The 11,193-nt window shown below is 47.9% G+C and overlaps 2 protein-coding genes across 2 annotated transcripts in view; both read left to right on the forward strand.

Moving 5' to 3' along the window:
* The window catches only part of LOC149443119 (uncharacterized), a 170,318-nt gene extending 159,443 nt beyond the window's left edge, over window positions 1-10,875 (forward strand). Inside the window, exons 4-6 of the mRNA XM_089655820.1 lie at window positions 6,772-6,869; window positions 6,951-7,086; window positions 7,909-10,875. Of these exons, the coding sequence (XP_089511946.1) occupies window positions 6,772-6,869; window positions 6,951-7,086; window positions 7,909-10,136 (2,462 nt within the window). The 3' untranslated portion in view covers window positions 10,137-10,875. The remainder of the gene's footprint in view (window positions 1-6,771; window positions 6,870-6,950; window positions 7,087-7,908) is intronic.
* LOC149443127 (uncharacterized) lies at window positions 900-6,253 on the forward strand. Its single transcript, XM_089655905.1, has 3 exons — window positions 900-1,125; window positions 5,788-5,955; window positions 6,042-6,253. Exons 1-3 carry the CDS (start codon window positions 1,078-1,080, stop codon window positions 6,231-6,233), a joined length of 408 nt encoding a protein of 135 aa, XP_089512031.1. The 5' UTR covers window positions 900-1,077; the 3' UTR covers window positions 6,234-6,253.
* Window positions 10,876-11,193: the final 318 nt, after the last annotated feature.

Here is an 11,193-nt window from a genome sequence, read left to right on the forward strand (position 1 = left end):
GGTATCAATTCCTTCATCCTCCAGGAACTGCCTGCATACTCTCCCCGCATGAGGCCGGGTATTGTCTGCACCAGGAGGAACCCAGGTCCCACTGCACCAGGAGGAACCTAGGACCCACCACACCAGGAGAAACCCAGGACCCACTGCACCAGTAGGAACCCAAGACCCCCTGCACCAGCGTAGGGTCTGACAATGGGTCCAAGGATTTCATCCCCATACCTAATGCCAGTCAGGGTGCCATTGTCTAGCCTGTAGAGGTCTGTGCGTCCCTCCATGGATATGCCTCCCCAGACCATCACTGACCCACCACCAGAACGGTCATTCTGTACCATGTTACAGGCAGCAGAACGCTCTCCACGGCTTCTCCAGACCCTTTTCACATCTGTCACATGTGCTCAGGGGGAACCTGCTCTCATCTGTGAAAAGCACAGGGTGCCAGTGGTGGACCTGCCAATTCTGGGGGCCAATGGCAAATGCCAATCCATCTCTATGGTGCCGGGCAGTGAGCATGGGGCCCACTAGAGGACGTCGGGCCCTCAGGCCACCCTCATGAAGTCTATTTCTGATTGGTCAGAGACATTCACACCATTGGCCTGCTGGAGGTCATTTTGTAGGGCTCTGGCAGGGCTCATCCAGTTCCTCCTTGCACAAAGGAGCAGATACCGGTCCTGCTGATGGGTTAAGGACCTTCTACAGCCCTCTCCAGCTCTCCTAGAGTAACTGCCTGTCTCTTGGAATCTCCTCCATGCTCTTGAGATGTTGAAAATTTGCTGCTAATTTATGGAGGATTGTATATCCAAAACGGCACCATATGGATCAGGTTGGATGCCCCATGCCTTCACCTTCCCCACAAAGGATATTAAAGGGCAAATAGGACAAGAAAACATTCAAAATGCCAAAAGCGTAACCCAATGCCATCTGCACACTACGAGATGCTTCTCGGGTGTCATTTCTTCTGAGCTTCACAAAGGGCAAACTAAGAAGTCTCTATAGAAGACAGGAAGTGATGTTGGCCACAGACAGGAAGTAATGTTGGCCACAGACAGGAAGTGATGTTGGCTACAGACAGGAAGTTTCATGAGGCACAAAGAAGAGGAGACATTGCTGGATGAGGCAGCAGAGGAGGTACTAAGATCATATTTGCCATTTACACCCAGTAACCCCCCATCATGTCCGTCCTCTTACTCTATCATTACATCCATCCTCTTCCTCCACGTCCGTCTTCTTCCACCGTCACGTCCGTCTGCATTTTCCATCGTCACGTCCGTCTTCTTCCACCGTCACGTTCGTCTTCTGCTTCCACCGTCACGTCCATCTTTCACCGTCACGTCCGTCTTCTGCTCCACCGTCACGTCTGTCCACTTCCTCCACCTTCACGTCCGTCCTCTTCCTCCACTGTCACGTCTGTCCATTTCTTCCACCTTCACTCCCATCCTCTTCCTCCACCGTCACGTACGTCCTCTTCTTCCGTCACGTCCGTCTTCTTGTTCTTCCACCGTCACGTCCGTCTTCTTCTTCTTCCACCGTCACGTCCGTCTTCTTCTTCTTCCACCGTCACGTCCGTCTTCTTCTTCTTCCACCGTCACGTCCGTCTTCTTCTTCTTCCACCGTCACGTCCGTCTTCTTCTTCTTCCACCGTCACGTCCGTCTTCTTCTTCTTCCACCGTCACGTCCGTCTTCTTCTTCTTCCACCGTCACGTCCGTCTTCTTCTTCTTCCACCGTCACGTCCGTCTTCTTCTTCTTCCACCGTCACGTCCGTCTTCTTCTTCTTCCACCGTCACGTCCGTCTTCTTCTTCCACCGTCACGTCCGTCTTCTGTTTCCACCGTCACGTCCGTCTTCTGCTCCACCGTCACGTCTGTCCACTTCCTCCACCTTCACGTCCGTCTTCTTCTTCTTCCACCGTCACGTCCGTCTTCTTCTTCCACCGTCACGTCCGTCTTCTTCTTCCACCGTCACGTCCGTCTTCTGTTTCCACCGTCACGTCCGTCTTCTGTTTCCACCGTGACGTACGTATTCTGTTTCTACCGTCACGTCCGTCTTCTTTTTCCACCGTCGCTTCCGTCTTCTTCCACCGTCACATCCACCTTGTTCCACCATCACATCCGTCTTTTTCTTGCACCGTCACGTCCGTCTTCTTTTTCCACCGTCGCGTTTGTCTTCTTCTTCCACCGTCACGTCCATCTTCCTTTTCCACCGTCGCGTCCGTTTTTTTCTTTTTCCACCGTCACGTCCGTCTTCTTCTTCCACCGTCACGTCCGTCGTCTTCTTTTTCCACCGTCACGTCTGTCTTCTTCCTACATCCTCATGTCAGTCTTCTTTTTCCACCGTCACGCCTGTCTTCTTTTTTCACCGTCACGTCCGTCTTCTTTTTCCACCATCACGTCCATCTTCTTTTTCCGCCGACGTGTCTTTCTTCCTTTTCCACCGTCACGTCCGTCTTCTTCCTCCACCGTCATGTCCGTCTTCTACTTCTTCCACCGTCACGTCCGTCTTCTTTTTCCACCGTCGCGTCCGTCTTCTTCCACCGTCACATCCGTCTTCTTCCACCATCACATCCGTCTTTTTCTTCCACCGTCACGTCCGTCTTCTTTATGCACCGTTGCGTCCGTCTTCTTTTTCCACCGTCGCGTCCGTCTTTTTCTTTTTCCACCGTCATGTCCATCTTCTTCTTCCAACGTCACGTCCGTCGTCTTCTTTTTCCACCGTCACGTCTGTCTTCTTCCTACATCCTCATGTCCGTCTTCTTTTTCCACTGTCACGCCCGTCTTCTTTTTCCACCGTCACGTCCGTCTTCTTTTTCCACCATCACGTCCATCTTCTTTTTCCGCCGTCGTGTCTTTCTTCTTTTTCCACTGTCACGTCCGTCTTCTTCCTCCACCGTCACGTACGTCTTCTTCTTTTTCCACCGTCATGTACGTCTTCTTCTTTTTCCACCCTCACGTACGTCTTCTTCTTTTTCCACCCTCACGTACGTCTTCTTCTTTTCCCACCGTCACGTCCGTCTTCTTCCACCGTCACATCCTCTTTCTATCCCCGACCCAGCGGTCTAAACCGTTCCTGGCCCATTTGAGATTGGGCACTTCATTTTTTATGCTCCGCCCACTTTTGGGATATTAAAATTTAAAATGAATAATTGACTTCTGTGTACTAAGCTCAGGCTTAGATCTCCGGAGAGATCATTGTTTTGTAGTGTCTATGTGCTCGGTCTAAGTTCATTGCCAATCTGTATGCAATTGTGTGCTGGCAGATTGCATGCAGATTGTAAACTAGCAGATCTGCCAGACAGATATCTGTGTGTGTGTGGTGGCCCAGCAGTCTGCAGACAAACTGTTGGCAATCTACCATTTGTTGTGTCTGGTGTGGGGGGGGGGGGGGTGTGGACAGTGGAAGATTGATCATCCCTGGAGTTCGCGTTTGTAGGATAGCTGGAAATATTTTATTGAAATAAAATCTTGCAACCAGCTTTCATTTTATACAAAAATACAAAAAATAAATACATACAGTATTCAATAAACTGGAAACATAAACAAAAACAAGAACAGGACACATCTCCCTAAATCAGATATATACTTTCCACTGAATAATAACAGCCTTTATGGCTTTACTAACTGGGCAGGTAAGAAGCAGAAAAAAAGTAAAAAAACATCACCAAGACCCTTATGGCCTACTTATCAAGCATTAAATTTATCCTCCCCTTGTAGGGGAAGCAACTTCCACTAAACAACAACAGCCTTTATGGCTTTAAAAAACACTACTTGTCTACTCAACCAAAGCTAAGGAACCTAGACCTTCAGGTGCACATAGCCTTTCTTCAAAAAGACTTCTTACCAAAATCTAGGGGAATGAATGAAGAGGAAAAACAGGAAAGCAACCTCACCAAGAGATCAACAGATTGCAGCTACAGGCCTGATGTTCCTCCACGCCTCCATCCAGGCCTTTCGCAGCAACCTGTCTTTCTCTAGACCCCGAATTTTCCCAACCTCACCAAGGATGTCACACACCACCACCTGAACAGGAAGGACCTTCTGCCAAATGGAAACCTGACACTGTGCATTCCATGTGTAGTAACGGGTCACTAGACAAACTAAAAAAAGAGTGTTCAAATCAAAACCAGTATGACTTTCCAATGCCCCATATACCCACTCTGCATAAGACATGCAGTGCAGGAAGGGGATGTCTAGAGCCCTCCACACCTCTTTATACACCTCTATGTTGAAGGGACACTGAAGCAAGAAGTGGTCCATAGATTCCACTTCGCCCCCACACTCCGTCCTCGGACAACCACGGTTATCCAGAGAACGGTACTTCAAGTTTCCCCTCACATAGAGCCTGCCGTGGAACGCAAGCCAGGCCTGGTCCCTAAACTTCTAGGGAATCCTTTCCATATTTATCAAACATAGCCCCTCCCGCAAAATATGGCCTGGGCAATCCTTCAAGGCCAATGGTGCATGAAACGCAGAGGCCACGACCCTCTCCCTCAGGAGTCTCCCAGGGAGCGATCTGTCCTCTTCCGCAGTCACACACCACCGCCTCAGTATCTTCAAGCACAGAGCGACATAGCTTACCATGCCTGACTCTCAAGCTTCTCACTGGCCCGCCTCTCTCCCAGCAGTTCAGAAAAGGCTTAAACCAGACTTGGAAAAGGCCTACCCATGCAGGCGGTCTCTCTTTTAACATGCTACCAAGATTATGTTTAATAAACATCAGAGAGAAGAAAACAACTGGGTTGACCTTACCTAGGCCACCCTCCCGCCTGGATCGATAAGTCACATTCCGCTTCACAAGGTTCAGTCTGTTCCCCCATAATAGCTGGAAGAATCCTACAAGGGTGTGCCAATTGCTAGACTGCTCCCCAACCCTTAGAGTGCACCAGATTGTATGAAAGATTCCTATCTGCCTGTGTGTGGTCAGCCAGCTAGATTAGAATGGAATCTCCCTCTAGTGGTGGCCAGAGGTAGTGCGAACTGTGAAAGGGTATCCTGGCCAGTCATTATTGTTCTAAGTAAGTCCCCCTCATTCCCTCTTTACCCCAAGACTAGGGCCACGCCCCAGTTAGTTGCCATGATTGTGTGAGTGTACACTAAGTACATCTGCTATCCATCTACAAAGAAACCTGCATAGATCACATAACCACACGAATGAGGATGGAGGAGGACCAGAGTCACATGACTGAGAGGATACTAAACCTCACCTTGAAGATCATCTACCTGCTGACCGGAGAGGTGAGGAGGATTCTGGGAGGTCACATGACATCACTCTCATCTTTATTAATAAAACACAGACCTGACTGGAGAGGTGAGGAGGATTCTGGGAGGTCACATGCAGGGGCGGACTGAATATTTGGAAACTCGGGCACTGCCCGAGGGCTGGGGATCAGTAGGGGGCCCCATGAGAGACCCTGGTACCTTTTTCATAGGCTTTTTTGAGTTTGGGCAAGGACACAGGGGCCCCATGATTCCCTATTGCCCGGGGGCCCCAAGACTTGTCAATCCGCCCCTGGTCACATGACATCACTCATCTCTATTAATAAAACACAGACCTGACCGGAGAGGTGAGGAGGATTCTGGAGGGTCACATGACATCACACAGACCTGACCAGAGAGGTGAGGTGGATTCTGGGAGGTCACACGGCATCACATAGACCTGACCGGAGAGGTGAGGAGGATTCTGGGAGGTCACATGACATCACTCTGGTCTAGTCTGGCCAATAGACCATGTTCTTCTTGTAGACATGTAGATGATGTCAGATGATTGATATCGGTTTCTCTTTCTCCTGATCTGTAGGATTATGTTGTAGTGAAGAAGTCTAGTGGGGAGCCAATCTCAGGAGGATGGAGCAGGACCCAGAGCCCCACCATGGTGCCTCCCCCTCGTTCTCCCATACCTGAGAGGAACAAAGAGCAGAAGATCCTGGAACTGACCACCTTGATGGTCCATCTGCTGACAGGAGAGGTGAGCGGTGCCGGGAATTCTGGGACATTCTCCAGTAACAGACAAGGGATGTGTCTGAATGGTGACTGTATCATTGTGTGTGTCAGGTTCCTATAAGGTGTCAGGGTGTCACTGTCTATTTCTCCATGGAGGAGTGGGAGTATTTAGAAGGACACAAGGACCTCTACAAGGACGTCATGATGGACAATCAGCCGCCCCTCACATCACCGGGTAAGAGGAGACTTTATTGGAAAGGAGAGAACAGTACGGAGGCTCCACCTAGATCCCCCATCATCTGATAAACACATAGAAACAATGGATTCAGTCAGTGTATGTGTTTCCTACAGATGGATCCAGTCATGGGAACCCACCAGAGAGATGTCCCCGTCCTCTGTATTCCTGGGATTCCACACAGGAAGGTCACACCATCCCTCACCATCATCAGGTAGATGGATCCAGTCATGGGAACCCACCAGAGAGATGTTCCCGTCCTCTGTATTCCCGGGATTCCACACAGGAAGGTCACACCATCCCTCACCATCATCCGGTAGATGAGGAACGAGTATTGGTTGTTCTGATTTATACACAGCATACTTGTTACAATGATTTTTTTATTATCTATTCAGATTGGAAACTTCAAAGAGTATAACTTTGTTGGAAAAGAAGAGTATAAAGAGGAGGATGAGGAGTATGGAGTGATGGTGGAGTTTTCAGAAGGACACAAGGATGTGATGGAGCCACCTAATACCAGGAACCCACCAGAGAGATGTCCCTGTCCTCTGTATTCCCGGGATTCCACACAGGAAGATCCCACCATCCCTCACTATCATCAAGTAGATGGATCCAGTCATGGGAACCCACCAGAGAGATGTCCTCGTCCTCTGTATTCCTGGGATTCCACACAGGAAGGTCACACCATCCCTCACCATCATCAGGTAGATGATGTACAAATCACAACTATCAGTGATTGTTCCTCAAGCTTTCTTGTTATAATGTACATTTTATTATATATTTAGAGTGAAAACCTTGAAGATTATAATATTGTTGTTAAAGAAGAGGATGATGAGTATGGAGGGATGATTCTTTCTAAGGGACAGAAGGACCTCTACAAGGACGTCATGATGGACAATCAGCCGCCCCTCACATCACCGGGTAAGAGGAGACTTTATTGGAAAGGAGAGAGCACTATATACTCTGTTGTAAATTACATACTCCTGACCCCTGCACTATATACTCTATGTTGTACATTACATACTCCTGACCCCTGCACTATATACTGCATGTTGTACATTACATACTCCTGATCCTTGCACTATATACTCCATGTTGTACATTACATACTCCTGACCCCTGCACTATATACTCCATGTTGTACATTACATACTCCTGACCCCTGCACTATATACTGCATGTTGTACATTACATACTCCTGACCCCTGCACTATACACTCCATGTTGTACATTACATACTCCTGACTTCTGCTCTCCCCCAACTGCTATATATACACATAATATGTCTTCTCCTCTGTTCCCCCCCATTTCCTACCAGCTGGACATTTTATATTGGATGATGTGATTGGAGCACAGACTGTTACATGGTGATAATAATGTGATCACATCTTCCAACCAGAAAGTTATAATGGGGGAGGAGCCAATACCCCAATGATGGTGGTCTTCAGGATGGGGAGGAGCCAATACCCAATGATGGTGGTCTTCAGGATGGGGGAGGAGCCAATGATGGTGGTCTTCAGGGTCAGGATGGAGGAGGAGCCAATACACCAATGATGGTGGTGTTCAGGATGGGGGAGGAGCCAACACCCCAATGAAGGTGGCCTTCAGGATGGGGGAGGAGCCAATATCCCAATGATGGTGGTCTTCAGGACCAGTCCAGTCTCCCTTTTGGTCCCCCTCCCCCCATCCTCACTCTCTGACCTCTGGTGGGGCCCCTGTGTAGTAATCCTCTTTGTCTTTTAGTCCATGGCCGGGAGATGAGGAAAACCTCCAAGGATTGTCTCACTTTGTCTCCAGACTGGAAAGTAGAAGATGAGGACATCACACAGTATAGTCCAGGAGAAAACCCGGCTCCATCCAATGTCCATCCGGCACCACCCAGTGTAGATGAACCATCGGATTCCTCATATCCTGAGGAACCTCAGACTGTGCGGAACCGGGCCGTCCTTCCAACAGAGAAGAGGTTCTCCTGTACTGAGTGCGGGAAGGGTTTCCGTTATAAATCCGGTCTTATTCTGCATAAAAGATCTCACATGAGTAAGAAGCCACATTCCTGTCCTGAGTGCGGGAAATGTTTCCGTTTTAAATCCCGTCTTATTGTGCATAAAAAATCTCACACAGGAGAGAAACCGTATTCCTGTCCTGAGTGCGGAAATTGTTTCCGTTTTAAATCCCATCTCATTAGGCATAAAAGGTCTCACGTGGGGGAGAAGTCGTATTCCTATAAATCCGGTCTTATTCTGCATAAAAGATCTCAAATGAGTAAGAAGCCACATTCCTGTCCTGAGTGCGGGAAATGTTTCCGTTTTAAATCCTGTCTTATTGTGCATAACAGAACTCACACAGGTGAGAAGCCACATTCCTGTCCCGAGTGCGGGAAATGTTTTTCATTGAAATCCAATCTTTACAAACATCAGAGATTGCACACAGGGGAGAAGCTGTATTCCTGTACTGAGTGCGGGAAATTTTTTTCAGATAAGTCCGATTTTTATTCTCATCAGAGGACTCACACAGGTGAGAGACCATATTCCTGTGCTGAGTGCGGGAAATGTTTTTCATGGAAGTCCAATCTTTATACTCATCAGAGGACTCACACAGGTAAGAAGCTGTATTCCTGTGCTGAATGTGGGAAATATTTTTCACATAAATCACAACTTGCCAAACATCAGAGGTCTCACACAGGGGAAAAGCCATATTCCTGTGCTGAGTGCGGGAAATGTTTTTGTCATAAATCAGATGTTATCAAACATCAGATGATTCACACGGGGGAAAAATCATATTCATGTCCTGAGTGCAGGAAATGTTTTTCACGGAAGTCCCATCTTTACGGACATCAGAGATGTCACACAGGGGAGAAGCCGTATTCCTGTTCTGAGTGCGGGAAATGTTTTTCAGTGAAGTCCAGTCTTTGCAGACATCAGAGATCTCACACAGAACAAAAGCCGTATTTCTGTCCTGAGTGTGGGAAATGTTTTGCAGATAAGTCCAGTCTTTGCAGACATCAGAGATCTCACACAGGGGAGAAGCCTTATTCCTGTCCTGAGTGCGGGAAATGTTTTGCAGATAAGTCCAGTCTTTCTGCACATCAGAGATCTCACACAGGGGAGAGCCCATATTCCTGTGCTGAGTGCGGGAAATGTTTTTCACGGAAGTCCAATCTTTATACTCATCAGAGGACTCACACAGGTGAGAGACCATATTCCTGTGCTGAGTGCGGGAAATGTTTTTCATGGAATTCCGATCTTTATACTCATCAGAGGACTCACACAGGTAAGAAGCTGTATTCCTGTGCTGAATGTGGGAAATATTTTTCACATAAATCACGACTTGCCAAACATCAGAGGTCTCACACAGGGGAAAAGCCATATTCCTGTGCTGAGTGCGGGAAACGTTTTTGTCATAAATCAGATGTTATCAAACATCAGATGATTCACACGGGGGAAAAATCATATTCATGTCCTGAGTGCGGGAAATGTTTTTCACAGAAGTCCCATCTTTACAGACATCAGAGATGTCACACAGGGGAGAAGCCGTATTCCTGTTCTGAGTGCGGGAAATGTTTTTCAGTGAAGTCCAGTCTTTGCAGACATCAGAGATCTCACACAGAACAAAAGCCGTATTTCTGTCCTGAGTGTGGGAAATGTTTTTCACAGAAGCCCCATCTTTACAGACATCAGAGATCTCACACAGGGGAGAAGCCTTATTCCTGTCCTGAGTGCAGGAAATGTTTTGCAGATAAGTCCAGTCTTTCTGCACATCAGAGATCTCACACAGGGGAGAAGCCGTATTCCTGTCCTGAGTGCTGGAAATGTTTTTCAACTAAGCCCAGTCTTTCTGAACATCAGAGATGTCACACAGAAGAGAGGTCATATTCCTGTCCTGCATGTGGGAAATGTTTTTCAAGGAGGTTCAATCTTTACAGACATCAGAGATCTCACACGGGGGAGAAGCCACGTTCCTGTCCTGAGTGAGGGAAATGTTCCTCACTGAAGTCCTGCCTTCCTGCTCAGCAGGGGTCCCACACAATCCTCAAGGTGTATTAGTGTCTTGAGTGCAGGAAATGTCTTCTATATGAATTTTGCTGGGTATCCCAGCTCATGATCTGAGGAAGGGGCCAGTCCCTGAAACATGTTCTCATGATGACCGGCTTTTCTCCATTGGTTTGACATGGCTTGAGTGCTCTGGATTGTCATGTCATCCACCTGGTGAGAGACCACCCAAACAAGGGCTGGTGAGGGCAAACTGGAAGCCTAGGGGAGCACTCAAGCCATGTCATACCAAAAGAGAGAAGCCAATCATAATAACATGTTTCAGGGACTTGCCCCTTCCTTAGATCATGAGGAAGGGTCAAGGCTTCTCACCATTGGTATGACATGGTTATGGTGCTCCCCTAGGCTTTCAGTTTGCCCTCACCAGCCCTTGTTCTGGTGGTCTCTCACCAGGTGTATGACAATCCAGAGCACTTAAGCCATGTCATACCAATGTCCCCTCCCCCCATTGTCTATGTCGGGATCTTTCCTACCACACTTTGTTATAACAATGGAACACGTTGTGTATTGTACGCCAATCAATATTGACTCCGCCTCCACATTCCAGACAAGGGATCTTCCCGACCAATCGGATTTCTGCCTTTACTGTCCCCTGATTCTATGACTGTAATCTTTGTACAAAGTAAAATTCTAATAAAATATGTAATGAATGAACAATAAATAGTGAGTGTCTGTGCGATGACGGCAAACGGGTATCCAAAGATGGCTGGTAGGTAACGCTGTACAGGTCATCTGTGTACAGTTAACCAGGAATGCTGGCCCAGGTGCAGGGGTCAGGAGTATATCGTATACAGCCCAGGTGCAGGGGTCAGGAGTATATCATATACAGCCCAGGGTACAGAGTGCAGGGGTCTGGAATATATCATATACAGCCCAGGGTACAGAGTGCAGTGGTCAGGAGTATATCATATACAGCCCTGTGTATAGAGTTCAGGGGTCAGGAGTATATCATATGCAGCCCAGGGAACAGAGTGCAGTG

This window comes from Staurois parvus, unplaced genomic scaffold, assembly GCF_062004578.1.
Source record: "Staurois parvus isolate SC_StPar_1 unplaced genomic scaffold, SC_StPar_1.0 ptg000874l, whole genome shotgun sequence".
NCBI lineage: Eukaryota > Metazoa > Chordata > Amphibia > Anura > Ranidae > Staurois > Staurois parvus.

What these genes read in the sequence shown, in the direction of transcription:
- LOC149443127 (XM_089655905.1), top strand. Translation starts at nt 1,078, where the DNA reads ATGAGGCACAAAGAAGAGGAGACATTGCTGGATGAGGCAGCAGAGGAG. An exon ending in TGGATGAGGCAGCAGAGGAG is followed by an intron (nt 1,126 to 5,787) that starts GTACTAAGATCA and finishes CCTGATCTGTAG; the next exon opens with GATTATGTTGTAGTGAAGAA. An exon ending in TCCATCTGCTGACAGGAGAG is followed by an intron (nt 5,956 to 6,041) that starts GTGAGCGGTGCC and finishes TGTGTGTGTCAG; the next exon opens with GTTCCTATAAGGTGTCAGGG.